At 39.5% G+C, this 27,401-nt stretch overlaps 1 protein-coding gene across 9 annotated transcripts in view; it reads right to left on the bottom strand.

Annotated features, from left to right (window-relative positions):
• MSL3 (MSL complex subunit 3) overlaps positions 1–27,401 on the bottom strand; it is a 44,241-nt gene that overhangs the window by 8,992 nt on the left and 7,848 nt on the right. For 5 of the 9 annotated variants that reach the window (XM_038369939.2, XM_043502133.1, XM_043502179.1 and 2 more), the window contains exons 6-12: positions 26,900–27,022; positions 26,314–26,474; positions 20,572–20,730; positions 19,771–20,033; positions 16,515–16,624; positions 15,643–15,742; positions 9,906–9,990 (exon numbers count right to left, since the gene is read on the bottom strand). In XM_038369939.2, the coding sequence (XP_038225867.1) occupies positions 9,906–9,990; positions 15,643–15,742; positions 16,515–16,624; positions 19,771–20,033; positions 20,572–20,730; positions 26,314–26,474; positions 26,900–27,022 (1,001 nt within the window). Of the gene's footprint in view, positions 1–791; positions 825–9,905; positions 9,991–15,642; positions 15,743–16,514; positions 16,625–19,770; positions 20,034–20,571; positions 20,731–26,313; positions 26,475–26,899; positions 27,023–27,401 lie in introns of those variants that run through there. The other 4 variants (XM_038369946.2, XM_043502257.1, XR_006276970.1 and 1 more) reach the window with 4 other exon arrangements.

The raw sequence follows: 27,401 nt of genomic DNA, 5'->3' as shown, positions 1-27,401 counted from the left end.
ATATGATGGCACTCCTTAAAAAAAAAAAATTTGAAGATAAACGAAAAACTCTCCTTACTCCCACAGAAACTGTTTGTCATATGTACTATGCACCTGTTTTACTTTACGAAAACGCTACAAAAAGCCTACCATAAATATAGTAGTTTTTTTTTTAAAACAAGGAATGCTGAACTATAAAATACTACTGGACTTGGCTAAGCTTTGTCTCTGTCCCTGGGATAGGTGGGTTGAATAAAGAGTTGGAATGAAGCACTTAAGCGGAATTGAGCTAACAAGAGTCCCTCATTAACTCTAATTCTGAAGTTATGAAACAGCAATTAAGTTTGCAGTCCACAAACAAAACAGGTGAACACATTTCTAATGTAAGTGACATTCTCTTCGATTCCAGCACCAACAGGTGGATCCTAGGATGAAGTCATTTTAAATTACATTAATAAAATGGGAGCATCTGTGAGGAGCATCAGCTTGGTTGAAATGTTCCAGAGGGTAAATTTAGGCTGTCTACACTACCGCGGTAAGTCAACCTACGCTATGCAACTCCAGCTACGTGAATAACTGATTCTGCCACATTTAGGTCCTGATTCAGTAAAGCTCTTAAGCATGTGATTAATTACAGTCCTAAATAGGTATACTTTCCTGAATCAGAATTTTTACACTGAAATTAGAGAGATTATTCACAAGAATAAAGCACTACTCAACATGAGAAATGGCAACAGAACCAGGCTCCTGACAGGGTTCACATTTGTTAGATAACTTTTAACCAGCTCTTATCTCAGAATGTTTCAACTCACCTCATCTTTCCAGCTCAGTAGCAAATATCTTTTCTTAAAATATAAAAAATATTCTGTTAAACATTTATCATCTAAGTATCTAAAATCTGTAACCTTATCACACTTGCATGAAGTTTCTAGTAGCACAACCGCTTAACATTAATTGCACATTAGCACAGACTAGTGGACACAATTGACTACTACAATCAGTAACAAAATTACTTATTACTCCCAGAAATAGTATGGATGCAGAATCCAGTGGACATTTTTTCGTAAAGTCACATCTTCTGCAACAACTTTGATTTTCAACAGAAAATCTCATTGTCTCATCAGATTAAACTCCTGTATACTTCTGTCAAATATTGATCTGACTCCCTATGGAAAATATTCAAAAGTATGAAAAGAAATAAAATTCTTTACTGACATAATGCAAAAGGTTTGAGACCAGCAGTACAGGAGGTGGGCTGCTATAAAATATTTTTAAAAGAAAATGTTTTAAGGGATGCATGAAATAGCTGCCTACAGGATTTACTGAGTTTTAATAAGAATATTAGCTTCTAATGGAAAAAAGCTATTGACTACTAGAAAAGCACTTTCCTATAATCTGAAAAGCCACATGGTGGACTCGCAAAGATAAATTTTTTTAGAAGTGTCATTTTAGGAACTAACATAATTTTCTCTAAATCCTAATGAATAAATAGAAGAAAAGTAGTGAATAAGAGCAATGGTGAATAGCGGTAGCCTTCTGGAAGCTGTTCAAGGACCTGCATGAAACACAGATTTGACTGAAAGACCATTTCCAGTAGAGAGGGGTCCACAACATGGAAGACTAATTACAACTGGCACCCTTGGCTGACAGATACCAAGGATGTAGGAGGAAAGAATGTGAACTTACCCTTTTCACTGAGAGGTGGCTGCTCTCAATCAGAATTATGGCAAATGGGTGCGGTAGTTCACACTAATAAGTACCATCTTTTATTATTTAAGCAGCAGATCGAGGTAGGCTAGGTGCCTCATACGACACACAAATCTGTGACATCTGCTCCAAAGAGTTTACAGCCCAATAGCACATTTTATTAAAAATAGATGAATTACATAATGGGGAAAAAACAAATTCTTACACTGTACCCGTGGTGTCTGGCAGGAAGGTTTGAGGTAGCTGTCGTAGGTGGTGCGTCCTATTGTACATTGTGAGTAAAAGGAGTTCTTGTAACAGCACCTACCATCTTAAACTCATTAGGCCAGAAAAGCTTTTAGCTGGGGGAAGTTATACCCAGTGCCATTCCAGAACTACGAAAGTCCCAAGAGTGAGAATTCCTAGACATATGGATCTACTAGAGAAATTAAAATTTCCCCTCAATAATTGTACTTATGTGGCAACAGCCTTCACATGTCAGAACAATGTTAAGCAAAATAATCCCATAATATCTGCCTTTCATAGGTTATAGATTCATAGATACTAAGGTCAGAAGGGACCATTCTGATCATCTAGTCTGACCTCCTGCACAGTGCAGGCCACAGAATCTCACCCACCCACTCCTATGAAAAACCTCACCCATGTCTGAGCTATTGAAGTCCTTAAATCATGGTTTAAAGACTTCAAGGAGCAGAGAAGCCTCCCTCAAGTCAACCATGCCCCATGCTACAGAGGAAGGCAAAATACCTCCAGGGCCTCTCCAATCTGCCCTGGAGGAATATTCCTTCCTGACCCCAAATATGGCAATCAGCTAAACCCTGAGCATATGGGCAAGATTCACCAGCCAGATACTACAGAAAATTCTTTCCTGGGTAACTCAGACCCATCCATCTAATATCCCATCTCAGGAGATTAGTCCTATTTACCCTGAATATTTAAAGATCAATTACTTACCAAAATCACATTATCCCATCATACCATCTCCTCCATAAACTTAGAGTAGAATCTTAAAGCCAGATAGATCTTTTGCCCCCATTGTTTCCCTTGGAAGGCTATTCCAAAACTTCACTCCTCTGAGGGTTAGAAACCTTCGTCTAATTTCAAGTCTAAACTTCCTGGTGGCCAGTTTATACCCATTTGTTCTTGTGTCCACATTGGTGTGCTGAGCTTAAATAATTCCTCTCCCTCTCCTGTATTTATCCCTCTGATATATTTATAGAGAGCAATCATATCTCCCCTCAACCTTCTTTTAGTTAGGCTAAACAAGCCAAGCTCCTTAAGTCTCCTTTCATAAGACAAGTTTTCCATTCCTTGGATCATCCTAGTAGCCCTTCTCTGTACCTGCTCCAGTTTGAATTCATCCTTTTTAAACATGGGAGACCAGAACTGCACACAGTATTCTAGGTGAGGTCTCACCAGTGCCTTGTATAACAGTACTAAAACCTCCTTATCCCTACTGGAAATGCCTCTCCTGATGCATCCCAAAACCGCATTAGCTTATTTCACATGCTTTTTTTTATGCTACCCTTCAGATGGTTATGGAAAAATAAAGTCTTATAGTAAATAATCTCATCTCTCTCAAATCACCTCTTCTCCTGGTGCTGTGTATGACACGACCAATCTTACAGACCTAATGTCAGTGTCACCAAATATGCATGTACCTCTATGAGCCTAGTGGTAAAATCATACCAGTCAGTATAGGACTCGATGGGACCTCAATACATAATCTAGTCCAGTCCCCTGCATTTAAGGCAGAACTAAGTAATAAACAGACCATTCCTTACAGGTGTTTGTTTAACCTGTTCTTAAAAACATCCAATGATGGAAATTCCATAGCCTCCCTAGACAATTTTTTTCCAATGCTTAACTACCCTAACAGTAAGATTTTCCTAATATACCACCTCAGCTTCAACTGCTGCAATTTAAGCCCCTTGTTTCTTGTCCTATCCTCAGAGGTTAAGATCAATTTTTCACCCTCCTCTTTGTACCAACCTTTTATGTACTTGAAAACTTGTCCCTCCCCCCTCAGTCTCAAGACTAAACAAATCCATCTTTTTCAGTCCTTCCTCACAGGTCATGTTTTCTATGCCTTTAATCATTCCTGTTGCTCTCTGGATTTTCTCCAATTTGTCCACATCTTTCCTGAAATGTGGCACCAAGAAGTGAACATGATACTCCAACTGCGGCCTTAGCACAGAGTACAGTGGAAGAATTATTTCTTGTGTCTTGCTTACAATACTCCTGCAGACACATCCCAGAATGATGTTTGCCTTTTCTTTTTGAGCAATAGTGTTGACTTTTATTTAGTTTGTGATCCACTATGACCTCCAGATACCTTTCTGCAGTACTCCATCCCAGGCAGTCATTTCCCATTTTATATGTGTACAACTGACTGTTCTTAAGTGGAATACTTAGCATTTGTCCTTATTGAATTTCATCCTATTTACTCCAGACGATTTCTCCAGTTTGTCCAGATCATTTTGAATTTGAACAGCACTTGCAACCCCTCCCAGCTCGGTATCGTTCTCAAACTTTATAACTGTACTCTCTATGCCATTATCTAAATTTATGAGAATATTGAACAGAACCAGACCTAGGACAGATCTCTGCAGGACCTCATACTATGTGCCCTTCCAGCTTATCTGATAACCACTGAAAACTACTCTCTGGGAATGATTTTCCAAACAGTCATGCATCCACCGTATAGTAGCTATAGCTAAGCTGTATTTCCCTAGTTTGTTCATAAGGTCATGCAAGACAGTATCAAAAGTAAAAATATACCATATCTTCCACTTCCCCACATTGATAAGGCTTGTTACTCTGTCAAAAAAATCTATTAGGCTGGTTTGACATGGTTTGTTCTTGACAAATCCAGACTGATACTTACCACCTTATTCTATTGTAGGTGTCTGCAAAATTGATTGGTTAATTATTTGCTCCATTATCTTTCCTGGTACAGACCAGTCAGCTTAACTTCAGTAACTCCCTGGGTTTTCCTTATTCCCCTTCTTATAGATTGGCACTATATTGGCCCTCTTTCAGTCCTCTGGAATCTCCCCCATCCACCATGACTTTTCTAAGATAACTATTAACGGGTCAGATATCTCCTCGAGTATCCTGAGCTCCTTGAGTATTTTAGGATGTAATTCATCAGGCCTGGGTGACTTGAAGACATCTAACTTATCTAAGTAATTTTTAACTTGTTTTTGCCTATTTTAACCTCAGATCCTACTTAATTTTCACTGGCATTCACTATATTAGATATCCAATTGCTACTAACAAAAAAAAAAAAAAAAAAAGGTATTTAGCACTTCCACCATTTCCACATTTTCTGTTGTCGTCTTTCTCCCCCTCATTGAGTAATGTGCCTACCCTGCCTTTGGTCTTCCTCTTGCTTCTAATGTATTTGTAGAATGTTTTCTTGTTAGCCTTTATGTCTCTAGCTAGTATAATCTCATTCTGTGGCTTGGCCTTTCTACTTTTGTCCCTACATGCTTGCATTGTTTTTTTTCCCATATTCATTCTTCATAATTTGACCTAGTTTCCACTTTTTGAAGGACCTGTTTTTGAGTTTCAAATCATTGAAGATCTCCTTCTCTCACCATACTTCCTGTCTTTCCTATGCAGTCGGATAGTTTGCTCGTGTGTCAGTAATAATGTCTTTGAAAAACTGCCAACTCTCTCAAACTGCTTTTCCTCTTATACTTGTTTCCCAGGGGATCTGACCTACCAAATCCCTGAGTTTGCTAAAGTTTGCCTTCTTGAAATCTATTATCTTTGTTGTGTTGTTTTCCCTCCTACCATTCTTTAGAATCATGAACTCTACCGTTTCATGATCACTTTAACCCAAGCTGCCTAGAATCACAGAAGTGTAGGACTGGAACAGATTACTGATAGAATACTCTCTATTATCACAACCAAGAAATGGCAAGTTAGGCACTAGCCTCAATGGCAACCCAGTTTTACCTTCTTACAGCAAGTGTTTTGAGCTGTTTAGGACTCAGGGTTAGTGTTCTCTCAAGTGCCAGTTTTAATTTGGAAAAAGAGTATTGTACTTAAAATTCATTTCTCAACAGTACATGAAGAAATGCTCACTATAGTCTGTAAGACTGCTCTGCTGAGCACAATGGGTACACTGTTCATTTAATGAAAACACAGTGTATATTTTCTATATTTCTTCCTACAATATATTTATTCTGGAAAATTGAAATCAATTATGTCCAGAAACAATCTGACATTTGACTGAGAAGCATTACAGAGCAGTATCTCATTTAAAACATTCACCGGGCTGTGAGCAAATGTAGTGTGAAATGAGCTTCCAGACAAAAGTGGTATATCAAAGAAAGTTTCTCAATTCAGGATAGACTGCAATAGCCCAAAGACTTAAGTGAAACTATAAATTTAAACACTAAATTCATATTTCTAAAATTCAGAGATTTAATCTGTCTACACTAGAGATCAAAATGTTTAACCGATTTTTTCTTAAATAAAATTTAAACATGGTTCATGCCAATAGTGCAATAGCAAACTACTTATGCCTGAGCTATACTGGTTAGTTAAAAAGGGGTTTAAGAACACTGTTATACTGATATGGACAGCGTAGACCTCTTCCCTTCGATCAGCCACAATTTAAAGAAAAAATGAGAGAACTTCAGCCTGCCATTCTGAACTGTCCAACTTTTCACCAAGATGTTCACTGAACTGTCCTCAGGTGAGTAGGCTGCTTGTCTCTAACAAACTCAGCACCTATTTATTAAAGGGGAAATAAATCTCAAAGTGCAGGGGAGAGGGAAAAGAGACTCAATACTAAACATTCTCTAGTCATCTTCCTCTCCAAATGTGGAAGACTTCTCCTCATATTGCATATGCTAGCAAGCCAATGTGAAGAGTTAAGTTCTCTTCACTCAATTTCTCCTTTGTTAAGGACTAATTTGACAATTTTAAAAATAGTTATTTTTACCTTTAAAATTAAGGTTCTGAAGTTGAGTTTTTGCAAATTATATTCTCTAGGGCAGTAGTCTCTAATCTTTTTACGCCCAAGATCACTTGAGGGCAACCCAGGATCTACCCCGCCTCTGCCCCTTCCCTGAGGCCCCTCTCCTTCCTCAAAGCCCTGCCCCTCTCACTCCTCTCCTCTTCCCCCCCCCACCGCTCGCTCTCTCCCACCCTCATTCACTTTCACTGGGCTGCGTTGGGGGTTGGGGGGTGCTGGCTCTGGGCTGGGGCCAAGGGGTTCGCAGTGTAGGAGGGAGCTCTGGGTTGAGCCTGGGGCAGGGAGTTGGGGTGCAGGAGGGGGTGAAGGGTGCAAGTTCTGGGAGGGAGTTTGGGTGCAGGAGGGGCTCCTGGCTGTGGTTGAGTGTTAGAGCAACCACCCTGTACCACCTCCTGCACCCTGAGAGGGGGATCAGAGCTGAGGCTTGGGGTATAAGAAGGGGTTCTGGGTGCAGGAGGGGATATGGGGTGACGGTTCAGGGAGGGGGCTCAGGGTTGGTGCTTTCAGGCAGAAGCAGCATGTGGAAGGAGACTCTTGACCCCCCACCCCTGGGGGCATGCTGGCCGCTTCCAGGAGTGGCGTGGGGCCCCTGCCTTAGCTGCAGCCCCCCTGCACCACTGGAGATTGTGATCGACTGGGAAATCCTCTAGGATCGACCTGTCGACCACAACTGACTGGTTGGTGACCACTGCTCTAGGGAGAAAAATCCATTAAACTAGTTGGATTCTAAATATCCTTGCTGAATAGATGCTAGTATACCTGCTAAGAAAAGCAGTTTAATAGCTGGCTAATAAAGATAAAGGTCCTTCCTAGTAGGACAATTACAGCAAAAATTCAAAATCTATTTTACAAAAGTTGTCAGAAATTCACATAAAACAGGAGTAAGAACCTCCTATAGCAAGAGCTACATTTAGGAAACTTTCCTTTAGAGGGGTCCACAAATTAAAAGACAATATTTCCAACAGTCTACAGATTATAAAAATAGTAATTCAGCATAAGAGAGGGATAGAATTAAAAAGGTATCAGTCTCCTTCGTTTGAAAGCACTTCACAAAAATTGTTTAGGAAGCACTATGAAACAATTAGTTTTCTTTAAAAACTTGTAACCGAGTACTGACTACAGTAATAAGAATAGAGTTTTATAGAAAGATAGTTGGAGGCCTTTTTCTAAGATTTTGAGTTACAATTTGAATGTGCCAGCGGCTTGCTGATTCTAACCTCAACACATAGACTAAGATACATTGTGATAAAAGCTCCACCACATATGAAGGCCATAATCATTTAGTGCCTTAAAATATAATAAAACAAGTTAAAATGGAGTTGGATTGAGAGCCAAATGAAAGGATTTCCAGGAACAATGTATTAAGTCAATTGAATAGCTTTAAAAATATAGACTACTGCACCCTCAATATATAAAATTGGGAGTGCCTCTAAAAGCAGAATGATAAAAGGTAAGCCTTGAAAAATGAAAGCACTTTTTAGTGATGCCAGATTTGTTAAGCAAATGTTTCAGACCACCAGTAGTCTAGGGATGGCAGAAAGACGCTCTCACTACAAGACACAAATACACGTTTGATATCAATATAGTACCTAAACTTTTCAAATAAGGGTATAGGGTCAAAGACATTATTTTTCATCTTTAAAAATAGTCAGGAGGTGCTTAGACACTTCCATGACTGAGACCATATATGGAAGACAGTGGAACAGAGGCACAGAAACTATGCAATATAAAAGAGAGAGATCAAAGAAACACTACGCTAGAAGCTCTATTCAACCATCACTACGAACCAACAAAAAGTTTATTTTTATAAGTTAAAACATGATATAGTTCAGCAACATCCATAATTAGATGGTATGTTAGTGATTAAGAGTAGAAATTTCAGCATGATAATGTGATGGAAGTCAGACAGATATGGACTAAAGTGTCTGGCAAAATTCTAGACACCACTTGTAAAAGGTAATTTTTTCCCTCTCTGTAACTGGTTTGTAAAATACCTTTAAATTTTTTGCCCAATGGCAAGGATATGCAAAGAGATATTGCCTTGCCTGATAAGTATTTGTGATAATCTTTCAAGGCTACTATCTAACAAAATGCAGATTGTACATATTATGGAAGTGAGGAGTTGTCATCCAGACACAGGTAACTCAGGTACAGCAAGGTGATAATATTCAATCCAAGCAAAAACAATATCCAACTGCTGAATAACGGTGATCCTGTTACAAGCATATTATGGTGAGTAAATGTTGACTACTATTGGAAGGAGTTATCAAATAAAAATAAGTGATCAAAAACCTGTACAGTTCTCACCACAACTGTAAATTTATACACTTTAAAGTTATACTGTGGTAAACTAATAATTAGGATTTGTTTTGTTTTCAATAATCAACACAGCAAGTCATCTCATATGTTCATAAACTATATAGACATAATAATCTTACATACCTTCTGATACTGAAAAGTGGTTATGTGGAACTAATGTGTGTGACTACTTTGAAGACACACACGAAGTGACATTAAAAGAGGTTTATTCATGTTCTTTCAATGCCTTCCTGACCAAGTACATTCAGTTTACAAGATTTTTATAGCTTCAACCTTGGGAAACTTGTGTTGGGACCTAAAATACAGGCTGGTTCTTTCCTTTTAATAAGTTAACATCTTTATGAAAGATACTGGGCACCAAATATCTTCCCTCAGTTCTATCTGTGTAACTTTCACTGTCTTCAGGTTATGACCTCAATGCAAGCTGTGCAGATGTACATTAACGTTCATTTATAAAATTTATCTCCAGGCCAAGACAGATGGGATGATAGATGTCTGGTGGTCAACAATAAAAGTTTTATGTGCTATAATTCTGAACCACTGTATGCCCATCACAGACTATAGATGAAAGTTCTGCTTCCCCCTTGAGCCTATCAATTATGGAAGTACCTTAACAAAAGATATGACAAAGTTTAAGGACGATAATTTGCTCTGGCAGTTACACCAGATGGACTCAGTGACCTAAATTGTCAAGAATGACAAGTGATTTTTGCATTCCCAATCACATGCCTTACAGGAGTCTGATTTTCAATGGCACTCAGAGCTGGGGGGGGAAGGAAGGTCAGGCCTTTTAGGATATTGCATCAGGCACCCAAAAATCAAGGCATCCAGAATCACTAGTTATCCTTGAAAGTTTAGGCCAATATTACCTCATCATTTTTACATGTAGTATATGTCGTCAAATTACCTCAAGAACAGTTCAAAATGTTTTACCAAAGCTTTTAGATTTTTGTCAGGAAAGCACATCTTCCCCAGTATCTCTGGAAGTTTAACTGTAAATAAACAGAAACAAACAAAAACACTTAGTCTACAGTTTAATTGCTTTTACCCAATATTTGACTTAATACTCATAAAAGAGGAATATAAAAATTTTTCCCCGAGCAGCTTCTCTTTAGAAAGTATTTATCACCACCACCAAGCACTTAATGTCCATTAGAAATATAATGAGGAAGTTAATACTGTTACTTCGGTTTCTTGACATGCACTGGATATCTATCTCTCGATATATAACTGCTACAGAGCAAAGTGAGCTCAGAACTCTGTCTGTGGCTTCAGCACTCAACAGGCAGATTGTAAATGCTCATATAAAGAACACTTTTTAAAATGTATTTAAAATTTAATGCACTTTTTCAAAATATTTTACTGCAACTAGACAACTGCGTTAAACATTTCCATTTTGCAATGCTCTGATACCATAGATTCATAGATTCATAGATACTAAGGTCAGAAGGGACCACTCTGATCATCTAGTCTGACCTCCTGCACAGCGCAGGCCACAGAATGTCACCCACCACTCCTATGAAAAACCTCACCCATGTCTGAGCTATTGAAGTCCTCAAATCATGGTTCAAAACTTCAAGGAGCAGAGAAGCCTCCCTCCAGTCAACCATCCCCATGCTACAGAGGAGGGCAAAAAAACCTCCAGGGCCTCTCCAATCTGCCCTGGAGGAAAACTCCCTCCCGACCCCAAACATGGCAATCAGCCAAACCCTGAGCACATGGGCAAGATTCACCAGCCAGATACCCAGGAAAGAATTTTCTATAGTAAATCAGATCCCATCCATCTAATATCCCATCTCAGGGGATTAGTCCTATTTACCCTGAATATTTAAAGATCAATTACTTACCAAAATCCCATTATCCCATCATACCATCTCCTCCATAAACTTATCGAGTAGAATCTTAAAACCAGATAGATCTTTTGCCCCCACTGCTTCCCTTGGAAGGTTATTCCAAAACTTCACTCCTCTGATGGTTAAAAACCTTCGTCTGATTTCAAGTCTAAACTTCCTGGTGGCCAGTTTATACCCATTTGTTCTTGTGTCCACATTGGTGCTGAGCTTAAATAATTCCTCTCCCTCTCCTATATTTATCCCTCTGATATATTTATAGAGAGCAATCATATCTCCCCTCAACCTTCTTTTAGTTAGGCTAAACAAGCCAAGCTCCTTAAGTCTCCTTTCATAAGACAAGTTTTCCATTCCTCGGATCATCCTAGTAGCCCTTCTCTGTACCTGCTCCAGTTTGAATTCATCCTTTCTAAACATGGGAGACCAGAACTGCACACAGTATTCTAGGTGAGGTCTCACCAGTGCCTTGTATAACGGTACTAAAACCTCCTTATCCCTACTGGAAATGCCTCTCCTGATGCATCCCAAAACCGCATTAGCTTTTTTCACAGCCATATCACATTGGCAGCTCATAGTCATCCTATGATCAACCAATACTCCAAGGTCCTTCTCCTCTTCCGTTACTTCTAATTGATGCGTCCCCAACTTATAACTAAAATTCTTGTTATTAATCCCTAAATGCATAACCTTACACTTCTCACTATTAAATTTCATCCTATTACTATTACTCCAGTTTACAAGGTCATCCAGATCCTCCTGTATAATATCCCGATCCTTCTCCGAATTGGCAATACCTCCCAGCTTTGTATCATCTGCAAACTTTAGTAGCATACTCCCACTTTTTGTGCCAAGGTCAGTAACAAAAAGATTAAATAAGATTGGTCCCAAAACCGATCCCTGAGGAACTCCACTGGTAACCTCCCTCCAACCTGACAGTTCGCCATTCAGTAGGACCCGTTGCAGTCTCCCCTTTAACCAATTCCTTATCCACCTTCTGATGTTCATATTGATCCCCATCTTCTCCAATTTAACTAATAATTCCCCATGTGGCACGGTATCAAATGCCTTACTGAAATCTAGGTAAATTAGATCCACTGCATTTCCTTTATCTAAAAAATCTGTTACTTTTTCAAAAAAGGAGATTAGGTTGGTTTGGCACGATCTACCTTTTGTAAAACCATGTTGTATTTTGTCCCATTTACCATTGACTTCAATGTCCTTAACTAATTTCTCCTTCAAAATTTTTTCCAGGACCTTGCATACTACAGATGTCAAACTAACTGGCCTGTAGTTACCCGGATCACTTTTTTTTCCTTTCTTAAAAATAGGAACTATATTAGCAATTCTCCAATCATTCGGTACTATTCCTGAGTTTACAGATTCATTAAAAATTCTTGCTAATGGGCTTGCAATTTCAGGTGCCAATTCCTTTAATATGCTTGGATGAAGATTATCTGGGCCCCCCGATTTAGTCCCATTAAGCTGTTTCAGTTTCGCTTCTACCTCTGATATGGTAATATCTACCTCTATATCCTCCTTCCCATTTGTCATGCTACCATTATCTCCAAGATCCTCTTTAGCCTTATTAAAGACTGAGGCAAAGTATTTGTTTAGATATTGGGCCATGCCTAGATTATCTTTAACCTCCGCTCCATCCTCAGTGTTAAGCGTCCCCACTTCTTCCTTCTTAGTTTTCTTCTTATTTATATAGCTATAGAACCTTTTACTATTGGTTTTAATTCCCTTTGCAAGGTCCAACTCTATTCGACTTTTAGCCTCTCTGACTTTATCCCTACATCTTCTGACCTCAATTAGGTAGCTTTCCTTGCTGATCCCTCCCATCTTCCACTCCCTGTATGCTTTCTGCTTCTTCATAATCACCTCTCTAAGATGCTTGCTCATCCAGCTTGGTCTACAACTCCTTCCTATGAATTTTTTCCCCTTTCTTGGGATACAGGCTTCCGATAGCTTCTGCAGTTTTGATTTAAAGTAATCCCAGGCCTCAACTGCCTTTAGATCCATAAGTTCTTCAGTCCAATCCACTTCCCTAACTAATTTCCTTAATTTTTGAAAGTCAGCCCTTTTGAAATCAAAAACCCTAGTTGCAGATTTATTTTTGTTAATCCTTCCATTTAGTTTGAACTGAATTAGCTCATGATCACTTGAGCCAAGATTGTCCCCTACAACCATTTCTTCTATGAGGTCCTCGCTACTCACCAAAATTAAATCTAAAATGGCATCCCCTCTAGTCGGTTCAGCAACTACTTGATGAAGGAATCCATCAGCTATCGCATCTAGGAAAATCTGAGCCCTATTATTATTACTAGCACTGGTCCTCCAGTCTATATCTGGGAAGTTAAAGTCTCCCATGATCACGCAGTTTCCATTAGTATTTACTTTATTAAAAACATTAAAAAGGGCTCTATCCATATCCAAATTAGATCCTGGAGGTCTATAGCACACCCCAAGCACTATTGTAGGAGAGGCTTTACTAGTTATCTTCCCCAATGTAATTTTTGCCCAGACAGACTCTGTCTTATCCATTGCATCGCTTCTTATTTCTTTACATTCTAACTCATCGTTGATATACAATGCTACTCCACCCCCTTTACCTTTGTTTCTGTCTTTCCTAAACAGCACATACCCTTCAATACCTGTAGTCCAGTCATGACTACTATTCCACCATGTTTCTGTTATCCCTATAATATCTGGTTTCACTTCCTGCACCTAGTTCTTCCATTTTGTTACCTAGGCTCCTCGCATTGGTGTACAAACATCTTAATTTTTGCTGTTTGGACTCGCTCACATTTTGTACCCTATTAGGCACAGTCATTCTACAGCCAGTATAACCTATTAGACTAGTATCCACACCGCCCTCGCTCCTTATATACATTCTCCTACCCATGGCTGTATCCTTTCTTACTTCATCTTCTTCCCTCTCAATGCTAAAATCTGGCGTGGAGATTTTCTGGACATCTCCCATCCATCTCCCCCCAATTCCTAGTTTAAAGCTCTCTTTATCAGTTGTGCCAGCCTCGATCCTAGAAGTCTATTTCCTTCCCTACTCAGATGAAGTCCATCCCGAGAGAACTGACCTCTGTCCGTGAATGCCTCCCAGTGGCCATACATCCCAAAGCCCTCCTTATAGCACCACTGCCTAAGCCATCTGTTGACAGTCATAATCTTGTCACACCTTTGTTGCCCTTCTCTAGGAACAGGAAGGATCCCGCTAAAGATCACCTGAGCCTCAATTTCCTTAAGCGTCTTCCCCAGCCTAGCATAGTCTCCCTTGATACTTTCCAGCGAGAATCTGGCTGTATCATTTGTTCCCACATGAAGGATAATTAGGGGATTCTTTCCCGCTCCCTTGAGGATCCTTTTCAACCTCAGGTCTACATCCCGTATCTTAGCACCCGGAAGACAGCACACCCTTCTATTCTCAGGATCAGCTCTAGTTACAGGCCTGTCTATTCTTCTCAATAAAGAGTCCCCGATCACATAGACCTGCCTTTTCCTGGTGACAGTGCTATTCTCCAGTCTCTCCCCTGTTCCCTCTGGCTGCAAGTTCTTTCCAGTCCTATTTTCCCTTACAATTCTCTTCAACCCATCCTGTATCCTCCTGGGGATCATATTTGGTGTAGTCTCCCTTGACTCTTCCCCTTTTTCTATAGGGCTAGCCTCTCTTCTCTTCTTCCTTACCCTTCCACCTTCAGCGACTACCTGCTGAGCCCCTTCATTTTCCAACTCTGCAAACCTGTTCCTAAGCTCTATTTCTCCTTCAGTAGCCCGTCTTTTTCTCTGCCTGGTTCTTTGAGTCACATGTTTCCACTGACCACTTTCCTCATCCAGTCTCTCCTCAAAATTCCCCAGCCCTGCTTCCATCCGTGAGTCTGAGCTTTTCCCTTCAGATACCTCATATCTTTGCTCCATCATCTGCTCAAACCCCTTCCTAAACTCAACCAGACTTTCCACCTGCATCTCCAAACCTCGGATCTTTTCCTCCATCAGCTCTATCAGACGGCATTTCATGCAGACAAAACTCTTACCGGTTCCCCCCTCCAGGATCATGTACATACCACAGCTTCCACATCCAGTCATCCTCAATGTGTCTTTCACTGCAGGAGTCACTCCCACAGCTTCCTCTGTATCTGTCATCTCCTTCCCACCTAAATCCTGTTAATCTGGGAAACAAGCCACACCAAAAAGACCACCCCCCCCAGCAAAAGCAAACCGCAAACAAGCACCACAATCCAAACTCCCCTTGCCAACTCCCACTCAAACTCCCCTGTTTAGAGCTCTGTTTGATAGCTCCTGTGCCGCTGCAGCTGTCTGTGCCGCTGCCTGACTGGCTGGCTACCTTTATAGGGCCCCTAGTCAGAAGCCCCACCCCCTAGGCAGGGCTCAGCTGCTCTCTCAGCACAAAGCCCCACCCCCTAATCAGGCTCAGCTGCTCTCCCAGCACAAAACCCCTACACACACACAAATACAAATACAAATACTAAAAATACAAAACCAAGTACAACTACCTTCTCCTCCAACAGAACTCCCACTCAAACTCCCCTGTTTAGAGCTCTGTTTGCTAGCTCCTGTGCCGCTGCAGCTGTCTGTTTGAGCTATACCAAGTTTTTTTAAATGGCTGTTCTGTAAGTGCACCTGGGACCTAATAGTTTTAAATTATGAGCCAAATTTACCTGAGGCCATTATTGGAAAAAAAATAAAACACAAATATAATACAATTAATTCAGATGTACAGCATACAAGATTGTGTTTCATAAAACAAGAGTTATGTTTTACCAAACATCCGTAGCAAATGCTGAGATCCATAGATGTAAGAAGGAGGAGGTGGCTGATCGCTTTGGGGATAATTCTCTGGCATCAGTTTCCAAGACAACACCTAAATACAACATTGTTTAGAAAAATATATCAAGGTATGATCAAGAATAGTATAGCCTTTAGCCTGACTTAATTCACACAGAGATCTGGATTAGAGGACAATCAGATTTTTTAAAATATCGTCTTACATTCTGCCTTTTATTTAACTTCCTTGTTTGATATTAAAAAGGCTGTTTAACACCATTCAAAGCTTCGCTGTACACACTATAATACTGTGTTAAACGCAGAGTCTGTGCCTCCTAAATGCAAATACACTCCTGACTGTCAATTAGCTGTCAATGCCAGCACAGTTCTATGAATAAGAATTTTGTTATCTAACTAGTCCTACAGAATTAACGGAAACACAGAATACTGTTTTTTCATCAGAACCTGGGGGGAGGGGGGGAAAAAGGGAAGTACAGTAGCTCCATTTTTCCCAGTCACACTAATTTCTCAGAGTAGTAATTTTAAACTAAGTATTTTGCTTAAAGGTTTTACTGTGTTTATACATAAACATGTCGAAGTGGCTTCATTTTTAAAATAAGTGTTGGACAGACAAAAAAAGCCATTTGGCCACAGAACGGAAAAGAAGTCTTCAGGGTGACGGGTGGACTGGAAACCAAGCATATAAACCAATAAGTAATGAAACTACTATTTTACTCTGAACTATAGAGATGCTACTACCCTGCTTAAAAAAAAGTGTTGCATTTTACAGGGTCCTAAGTTTTTCCACATAAATCTAACATCAGTTTGGAGCACCAATTGTGGAGATAACTCTTCAGCATAGCTGTTACCTCATTCAATTCATTATTTCTTCTACCTTCAAAGCCAGCAAATACTGCACTCCCTTCTTTGCTAGGGGTCAGAGTGATAGGTGATGACGACCCACTATGGACCGGCGTTTCTTCAAAAAGTACACAGAAAAATACTTTACACAAAGATCCATTAAATGTGGCGTTTATTTCATTCAGCTAGAAAGGTCAGTTTTCTTATGCAGCTATTAAACAGTCAAAGCCTGCTGCTAAAACCTTTAAAACTTTAAACATAGGAACAAACTGAATATCCAATGTACCTCTCACGAGTTTATCAAATCTGCCTACAAAAAACAAAACCAAAAACACTATTGCCCCTTCAGTTCTAACCTGCACCAATCAGTAAAGTCTGCAGCTTTTGTGTAAAGTTATCAAGGGGGAGGGCAAGTGGGGTTTAAGAAAGAGGATTTCCCGAGCTTGGTTCAATCCCCCAGCCCACCCATTGGCTTTTCAGCCCTGAAACACTCTTGCAATAATTTAGAAGAGGGTCACTGCTAGAAAAACAAAATTACTTTGTAAAACTGATATTGGAGAGTTGTGAAAGCATCGTGTCCAAATAAATTTCCAGATCAAATCTGTTTGGGTTTATAAGTGTTTTCTAATAGACAGCATTGCAAATTCAATTGAGATGTTAAAGTCCAGATGTCTTCTTTCTGGTTCATACATCATCACTGCTAAGACTAAAAAGCTGCCTTTACTGGAGAGGCAGTGGTCTAACAGGAGAAATAATTAGAAGACAACGGCTTTTGCACAGATCATCCTACCACTGGAATTAACAACAATTCTGGTTATGTACGAACCATAAAATTATCCAGTTCACTCCCACAGCTGTGTTGATTCACCAGGGATAAAAATAAAGTATGCCTATTTATGGGCCCTATCAAATTCACGGTCCATTTTGGTCAATTTCAGTGTCATAGGATGTTTAAAAATAGTAAATTTCATGATTTCAGCTATATAAATCTGAAATTTCACTGTGTTCTAATCGTAGGGGTCCAGACCCAAAAAGGAGCTGTTGGGAGAGTGGGGGTCTGCAAGGTTATTGGTTGGGGGAAGGGGGGGTTGTTGCAGTACTGCTACCCTTACTTCTGCACTGCTGCAGGTGGCAGCGCTGCCTTCAGAACTGGGTGGCCAAAGAGCAGCGACTGCTTGACAGGAGCCCTGCTCTGAATGCAGTCTACCACCAGCAGCAGCACAGAAGAAAGGATGGTATGGTATTGTATTGCCACCCTTACTTCTGCGCTGCTGCCTGCAGAGGTAGGCCCTCAGTCGGCAGCTGCCACTCTCCAGCCACTCAGCTCTGAAGACAGCAGTGCAGAAGTAAGGTGGCAAGGTATGGCATTGCCACTCTTACTTATGTGCTGCTGCTGGCAGGGCGCTGCCCTCAGAGCAGGGCACCCAGTTGATAGCCACTGCTTTCCAGCCACCCAGCTCTGAAGGCAGTGCAGAAGTAAGAGTGGCAATACCATGATCCCCCACTAAAATAACCTTTTGACTGCCCTGCAATTCCCTTTTGGGTCAGGACCCCCAATTTGAGAAACTCTGGACTCCCCCATGCAATTGGTAAAAGCACACAAAGACCAGATTTCATGGTCCACTATGCATTTTTCATGGCTGTGAATTTAGTAGAGCCCTACTTATATGACTGAATATCTACAAGAACTCTATAAATCTGCTCCTTTAATTTTTTTTTTTTAAAACCACATTATTTTTCTTCTGAAAAACCATGACTTTATGACCCTGTTCCCTGATTTTGCTTTGGGACAGACAACATGGAAACCATTTTTAGAGTAATTTTTCCAGATGATGAAATCTCACTTAAAATGTCTGAATTAAACGAATTATAAAGGTCAGAAAAGTCACACATGCTTGTGAACAATGTGAATGAGACAGTTTGTGCAGACTTGAACTAAAAAGAGCCGATTCTGCGAGTGCCACTCAACCATCAGAAAGCTCAACTGTAAACCTTTGGCCTGATTGTCAGAGCTGCTGATCATCACGTGAAAGCCTGGCAACCAGTTTTTAATTGAACCACTTCAGACAAATCCTTGTAAACCTATTCATCTGGAATGTCTTGTAGAACAATCCCAGTGGCCTCCCATCTGGTGGGCACAGAGCCATTTGTAGCTGCCTATTACAGATCCCAGACCACCTCACCCTACGGCCAGCCAGCAGAAACACCAGAACACTGAACAAGTATTGTTCTGCAACTCTTTTATCCCAAAGTACCCAGACTAGTCAAAATCTGCCAACACCACTGGGTCCCAGTGGCCCCCACACATCACCGGGGACAGCCTACAAGAACAGTAATACGTCTATCAAGTGTAATGAGCTATGAGATGGCCTCTACTAGTGCAAGTGTGAATAAGTAAAAAAGTTTCATTGTTGCCCACAAAGGGGCATAAAATGAAGTGTGCCTACTATTAGTTTAGAAGCCATAAAGAATATAGAAGATTTTAGCTAAGAAGGACAAAATTTATTAGTGAACAGGACAGAGAGGAGAATAAAAAAAGTTTTTCTTCCAACTCAATTTACAATTCCTATTTCTGATACCAAAGCATCATGGATATTTTTTTATTTTTAAAGGGGAGGCTGGGAGGGACAAGAGTAAGGCAGGATCCTTCATACAGGGCAATGGATTCTGTATAATGTGTTGGAAATGTAAGAAGTTTCAGAACAGAAACTATTCTGTGAATAAAGCAGTTATACTGGAAAGAGTAGGTATAATTCAACACATTGGAAATAGCTGGCTAACAAAAACATTCCAGTACTTCAGAAGTGCTTTACCCCTTAACTAAACAAATGGAACATCCTGACCAGCTCTTCTCCCTTCACTCCCTAAAAAGTTACCTCTTCACAACCCCAGAATGCAGCTCCACCTCCTCTCCTCTGCCATGCGTCACAGCTGCAGCTTCTGTGTGACACTAGGCCAGTCACCACTCAGGGTCCTCTCACTTAGCTGGCTCTCCCTTTACCACAATCTCACCTCTCCACTACTGGTCCTACCTACTTCCACTGGTTCCTACTTCTTTCCCATGATTCTCCCGGAAGGCATCCTCTGCCCAGTTTCCATTACTTGCTTAAAACTCTCCCACAGTTGCTACAGATTTCCCCTTTTTGCACAAAAAATGAGAGGCAAAAAGGTTAATAGGACAATAAGGAAGTACTCAAGACGAACGTATTTGTTTTGCAGCCCACAAAAGGTGAGCTACAGTAATATCATAAAACTGCAACCTACTCTTTTCCAGATGCAAAAACAGTTTTGGCATTGAAGCAGGCGTATCGAGATGCCGCCGTTTAGGTTGCGGAGATGCACTACTTTCTGACAACCTGTCACAGTTTGATGTATGACGTGTAGAACGCCTCAGAGACTGTAGCATTTCAGGCTCAGCTTTTCGCCTCTTGGGTGTTGCTGGCTCTCCTGTTGTAGGCTGACTGTCTGTGGATTGAGGAGTTGGTGGATTCAGCAGAGGTGGACTCGGGGATAGCTCCTCCTGATTTCTAGGAAATGAGAAAGCTTCTCATATAATTATAAAAGAGAACAGCTTTCCAGATTTTAAAAAAAAAAAAAAAATCCTGTGTTCATGGATCTAGCTAAATAATTGTTCAAATTAGGGTTAAAGTCTCCTTTTGAAAACTGGGGGACAATGTGGCTTATTTAAAAAGCTTTATTTCCCCAAATAGAAGTATTTATTTTTCAAATATTGAAGCCCTTCACACCAATTAAACAGAAATGTAAATCCTACTCTATTCCCAAAATTTCAGTTTCCTTCTATACCACTTAGTTCTACCTTAATTTCTTTCAAAGGTTAAGTTAACCTTTTGGTTGCAACAAAAATTCCAAACCAGAACAAAAAAAAGCCCACAAAAACAATTGTTGGAAGAAAGAGTTCAAGATTTTATAAAAAGCAATTTTGAAATACAAAAGCAACATGTTATGATTATTCACCCTATCTATTTCAAAATGTATTTCAGTGCTCAACAAAATGTGTTTGCTGTTTCCTGAGCAAAGTGACAATTCAGAGTCTATCCAACTTACCTGTTAGTGTTTGCTGCATTTTCTTTGATTGGAAGAAAGAATTTGGATGAAGTCACCTTCTTAAACTGTGCTTGCTCATAGGGATAGAGCAAGATCAATGGAAGAATGAAGTCAAAGGTTATCCTCAGTCCATCCACCATTTCTTTACATAACTCAACACTAAAGATTGAAAAGGAGGGAGAGGATTCAGTTCTAGGTTACGCACCCTGAAGTTGCATGTTATTAAGATTTCATGATGTAATTATAGGAAATCCCCTTTAAAAACAGACCATGAAGAGATTAAACTAGTATACATCCCAAAATTCAATCTAGTTTGTCACAAAGGCAAAAATGACATCTGAATTTTAAAGTTTAAAAACCAACAATTGTTGCTGATAAGTTAAAATACAAACTTTAGTCAGCATTTCCCGAAACAGAGCACAATACCACCAGAGAGAACTCTGCCTCAGCAATTATACACTACACATAGGGTGGGGTGGGATTTCAGCAGTGCTCAGCAATGGCTTAACTATTCTCACTGAAGTCAATGGGAGTTTTACCATAGAGTTCAATGAGAAGAGAATTATGACAGCAGTCAGTCCTTTTGAAAATCCCATTCAGTTTAAAGATTATGTTTGTGACCAAGCAGAGTAGTAAACAAGATAACTCCATAAGAAAAAAGATTACATGCTTGCCAGATGAAAAGAGAACCTACTTTGTAATTAGCTTGCACCAGGAACTTTTGAAAGTATCTCTATAGTCCGTACAGAATGGTGTGTGTGTCATAAAACCCCACTATGGAAAAAAATTCACCAATTTTTACCTCTGCTTAAAAAGATCTCTTATAAATAGTCAAGAGAGACAGCTATAGAAGAGGTTTCAGAGCAGCAGCCATGTTAGTCTGTATCCACAAAAAGAAAAGGAGTATTTGTGGCACCTTAGAGACTATCAAATTTATTTGAGCATAAGCTTTCGTGAGATACAGCTCACTTCATCAGATGCATTTACTGGAAAATACAGTGGGGAGATTTATATACATAGAGAACAGGAAACAATGGGTGTTACCATACACACTGTAAGGAGAGTGATCACTTAAGATGAGCTATTACCAGCAGGAGAGTGGGGGTAGGGGGGAAACCTTTTGTAGTGATAATCATGGTGGGCCATTTCCAGCAGTTGACAAGAACGTCTGAGGAACAGTGGGGGGTGGGGAATAAACATGGGGAAATTTTTATTTTATGTAATGACACATCCACTCCCAGTCTCTATTCAAGCCTAACTTAATTGTATCCAGTTTGCAAATTAATTCCAATTCAGCAGTCTCTCATTGGAGTCTTTTTTGAAGTTTTTTTGTTGAAGAATTAGAACTTTTAGGTCTGTAATCGAGTCACCAGAGAGATTGAAGTGTTCTCTGACTGGTTTTTGAATGTTATAATTCTTGACGTCCGATTTGTGTCCATTTATTCTTTTATGTAGAGACTGTCCAGTTTGACCAATGTACATGGCAGAGGGGCATTGCTGGCACATGATGGCAGACTAACAAACTCAGAACTGGTAGGTAAAGGTCCTATGGGAAGAAAATCCAAGGGAAAAAAAAAAGTTCAGAAAAGCTGGCAGTTTCTCAAGGGGACAATATTAAAGTCACAACTGCAAACTATCCTGTTGTAAAGGACAGATAGGAAAAATTGTAAGAGGCCAATACAGCTCCATTAGGAGCCCCTTAATGACCTGAAAATTAAAAGGGAATTCGACAAGTGGAAACGTGTACAGATTACTATGGAGAAATACAACAGAATAGCATAAGTATAGGAAGAAAATCAAAAAGGCTAAGGCACATAATGAGTTACACTTAGCAAGGGACCTATGCAGTAAAAAAAGGTTATTTAAATACATTCGGACCAAGAGAAAGTGAAAGTGTAGGTCCTCTACTTAGCAGGGAAGGAGAGCCAATAACAAATGACATCAAGAAAAGTGAGGTATTTAATACCTATTTTGCTTCTATCTTCATTAGAAATGTTAATGGTGACAGACACTCAACACAAGTAACAATAAGGGGGGAAGGAATGCAAGCCAAAATAGGGAATGAACAGCTTAAAGATTATTTAACAAAGTTAGATGTATTCAAGTCAGCAAACCTGATGAGATTCATCTGAGTCCAGGAAAGAATTTTCTGTAGTACCTGGCTGGTGAATCTTGCCCATATGCTCAGAGTTTAGTTGATCGCCATATTTGGGGTCAGGAAGGAATTTTCCTACAGGGCAGATTGGAAGAGGCCCTGGAGTTTTTTCACCTTCCTCTGTAGCATGGGGCACGGGTCACTTGCTGAAGGATTCTCTGCTCCTTGAAGTCTTTAAGCCATGATTTGAGGACTTCAATAGCTCAGACATGGATGAGAGGTTTTTCACAGGAGTGGGTGGGTGAGATTCTGTGGCCTGCGTTGTGCAAGAGGTCAGACTAGATGATCATAATGGTCCCTTCTGACCTTAGTATCTATGAATTTACTTAAGGAACTAGCTGAAGCAATCTTGAAACTGTTAGCAATTATCTTTGAGATCTCATGGAAAACAGGTGAGGTCCCAGATGACTGGAGAAGGGTAAACATAGCACCTCTATCTTTAAGAATAGGAACAAAGAGGATCTAGGGAATTACAGAACAGTCAGCCTAAGTTTGATACCTAGACAGATACTGAAACAAATTATTAAAACCATTTGTGAGCACCTCGATGATCACAGGATTATAAAGAATAGCCAGCATGGATTTGACAAGAACAAATCATGCCAAACCAACCTAATTTACTTCCTCAACCCGGGTACTGGCCTAGCAGAAAGAGGAAAAGTCAAACATGATATATCCTTATTTTAGTAAGTCATTTGACACAGTCCCACATGACAGTCTCAGAAGTAAATGAGGTCTATATGAAATTACTACAAGGTGGGTGCACAACTAGTTAAAGACTGTACTCAGAGTAGTTATCAATGGTTCACTGTCAAACTGGGAGGGCATATCTATTAGGGACTCGATAACAGTCTTCAAATACATTAAGGGCTGTTATAAAAAAGAATAGTGATTAATTGTACTCCATACATATGCAGTAAAAGGTAGGACACTGGAAATGGGCTTAATTTGCAGCAAGGAAGATTTAGCTTAGACATATGGATAGTTAAGCTCTGGAATAGGCTTCCATGGGAGACTGGGATTCCCACCATTGAAGGTTTATAGAGACAGGTTGGACAAACATTTGTCACGAATGATCTAGATTTACTTGGTCCTGCCACAGCATATAGGGAGCTGGCCTTTGACTTCTCAAGGTCCCTTCCAGGCCCCCTACATTTCTATGATTCTGGGGTGTTAGGAATCAAACGAGTTCTATTCCTAGCCATACCAACAATCTTCCTGAGATACTGTGGGCAAGTGTCTACCTCTGTGCATTAATTTCCTGCTACACATCCATTTACCCTCTCCGTCTACAAAATACGGCAACTCTTATCTCACATGGGTGCTGTTAATATGGGTGAAAAGCTGGGACACCCCCCATTAATAAAACACCAAAGGAAATACCTGTAAATTCACAAACAGACCACAGAATGGTGTGCAAAAGTATGGGAGAGAAAGGACAAAGGAATACAGCTTATGGGAAAGCACTGTTTTTCTAAGAGCGCAAACCATTTCATTATTTAGTTGACTCTTTGTGAACAGTGAGGAGGATGAAATTTCTCTGATTTAGGTGGCAGATAATCCCTTGACCTTAGTTTGCTTCTAAGTGACAAAGAGTCCTGGAATTGTTGCTTTGAAGTTACCAATTACAGCAGTGGTGGGCAACCTGCGGCCCACCAGGGTAATCCGATTGCAGTCCGCGAGACATTTTGCTGACGTTGACCATCTGCAGGCATTGCCCCCAGCAGCTCCCAGCCAATGGGAGCTGTGGGAAGTGCTGGGCCACAGGGACATAGTGGCTCACCGCTTCCCATTGGCTGTAATTTGTTTTATTTTAATCAACATTTAGAAATCTAATAGATTTTTAGCTTTTTTATAGTCTCAATTAGTACACATACACTAGTTTAAATAAATAAAAAAGTACATTAAGTTCTCTATTCCTATTTCTGATGTCTCATGATAAACATTGGTTTGGGATATTGTACTGCAAAAAGAATCTAAGTATCATTATCCTGTCAAAATAGTGACTAATACATCATAGTACAAACTGATGCACTGCAGGGAATAAGACAATTCTGAATCACTGAAACAGAATGTGACAAGACAAATTAAAGTTTAATCCTTTAAAAAAAAAAAAAAAAAAAAGAAAAAGAAAGACTCCACCCCAATGTTAATCTGAAATAGGACAGCCCATCCATTTAGACTGTTAACTCCTTTTAAAGTAACTCCTGAGCAGAAGAGATCATATGCTTCAAAGAATCACAAACATGCCATGTATGGATGGTTTTATCACTACACACATTTATCTTCACTGCATAGCGATGCTTGAGATCAAGAGCATTCGGCAGCCTAATCACACAAAAAAGTGACTTGCCTGTAACTGGTGTCCTCTGAAGGCATTTTTGATACTCCTGGACTTTTGGAGTTTGGGCTACTATAACCTGACAAGCTCAAAGTTTAACTTTACTTTAGCAGCGGGCATCTCACACCAGCCCCTGCAGTGGAAGATGGGTACCTCTTAGTGCTCAACATTAGATTCCTGTCATGCAAAGGTGAAAATGTCCCATATATACAGAAATTCTTAAAATGGCTAAAATAGAAGCCTCGACTTATGTGACAGAAGGAGAGAGTGACGCTTTATTGTAATGCAAGTGTAGAATAAATATGAAATTAAAGAATTAGTTATCTTAAATTCAGTTAAGGAAATTATGTGTTGTAAAGAAAGGCCCTAACTGGCAAGTAGAAAGAAGGTCTTGAAAGTAATAATCTAAGGCCAAAAGAAATTAACTAGGGAGGATGTTGGCTCAAAGAATAACTAATAAGGTACGTGAAGTCTCTAAAAAGGAGGCCTCTGAACAAAAGGGGTGACTGAAGATGGTTTTAAATGAGAGAATCTGTCCAAAAAAAGGAGCCAGGATGGAGCTTCCCATCCCACATACCAGTATTATTTTAAAAAGTAAAGCCCATGTGAACTCAGGGGCAACAAAAAAAAAGCTATTAGTCAGCAAGAATAATGAAGCCTTGGGGAAAAAGGATGTTGTAAATCTTGTCTGAATTAAGACTATAAATAAGGGTGAACTGTCTCAAAAGTAGTAATAGCTATGACATCATTTGTTTGTTGAAGGGTATAAAAAAGAAGTTATGAATTTGGAAGTTCTTTGTCAGACCCTATCTGATCATGCTGGAGAACGCCAGGATGAGAAGGTCAAATGGAGGGGAACTATTCGTAAGTATGTTGATCACATGCTTATTAATGCTTTGTTGCTGTATTGGGTGTAGTGACCGCTCATTCTTTGAGCTGTTAGGCATGTTTAGAGCAATTGTATAAAATACCATTTGGCCTTTAGACTTAATAAAGGAATTTATGGTTAAATTAGTATTGTGGTAATATTCTTGTATTATTATTAGCAATTCCAACATCACCTCTTTGGATAATAGTAATTTTCTCATCTCTAAACATCAAGTTGTCCTGATATCGTTATGCTGTCTTACACATCAGGGTATCAGTCCACGGTATATGGATGGACACAAAAAGCACACTAAAACCTGGGCTTGAAATTCAAACCTGCACTTCCTCTACACCCAAACAAATGGTAGACATTACTTACTTCTTTTCTGGGGGGACGTAATGAAGGTTCATGTTGACATGTGAAGTCATTTGATGGTGTCGAGATCTTTCATTAGCTGAAAATGCTGCATTTATGGCAAAATGCTTCACATACGACTCCAAGATAGTTATTATATTTCTCTGACAAGGCAGTTTCACTAGCTGAAGAGACAATTTGATGACTGTCAATAATACAATTATGGATTTAAGCAATGAGCCACAACATTAATTTTTGACCCACAGGTAGCCTAACTAGTCTATTTTATACATATATTTCAAATTTGCCCCTTAAATTATACTTTTACTCAATCCCTTGTGTGTCCAGTTTTGGGGAACATATGATAGCAAAAGCAGATTAGCTCAGTGTTCTATTCCAAGTTTCTTAAAACAAAACCAGATATAGATGTGAATCCCAATTTTACAAATTAATATATTGGTAATTCAGAACTCTAATCGTTTAGAAGCCTTATCCCCTGAAATCTTAGAAGTTTTGCTGTAAAAGCAAGTTAGCTCTACATGCAAGTGCGACTTTTGACTGCCTTCAGGTTTTTTTTTTAATATACTCTCCCTCATTTAACCAATCATACCCGTTTTCTCCTGTTAATATAATAACAGTCTTCTTCAAGCTTTTTTTTCAAAATTTCAGGAATTTCTATGCTTATTGCTCTTTCTTCCATATCCCTTTTAGTGTGAATCTCTTGTTCTTCTTTCTGCAACAGCACAAATCAATATCAGAAAAAATGATTAGTGTTACTAGTTATTGTAGCATGTTAGGCAAAACTTGATCAAATATTAAAATTTCTGCAAAACAGAAACTGAATCTAATTACTTGTATGATAAAATACATATAAGAGTGTAGTTTGTGAATGTAGATGGACAGTACACAATGTAGTTTCTTACCAGAAATACCTTCAATTTATTTAAGAATCCTGTTTTAAAAATTCTATTCATTTTTTCACTGGTTTTCTTGTTTGCTTTTTGCTCCCTCACATTACATTTAATTTAATAATAATTAAATCATCAATTGGGTCACTTTTTCCATTCGTTTTTAAACAATTTCACTTTCAAATGATCTCTCCTGCAGTGTTT

This window comes from Dermochelys coriacea, chromosome 1, assembly GCF_009764565.3.
Source record: "Dermochelys coriacea isolate rDerCor1 chromosome 1, rDerCor1.pri.v4, whole genome shotgun sequence".
NCBI lineage: Eukaryota > Metazoa > Chordata > Testudines > Dermochelyidae > Dermochelys > Dermochelys coriacea.
The sequence above is the reverse complement of the archived record's forward strand: the minus strand, read 5'-3'. Positions and strand labels throughout refer to the sequence as shown.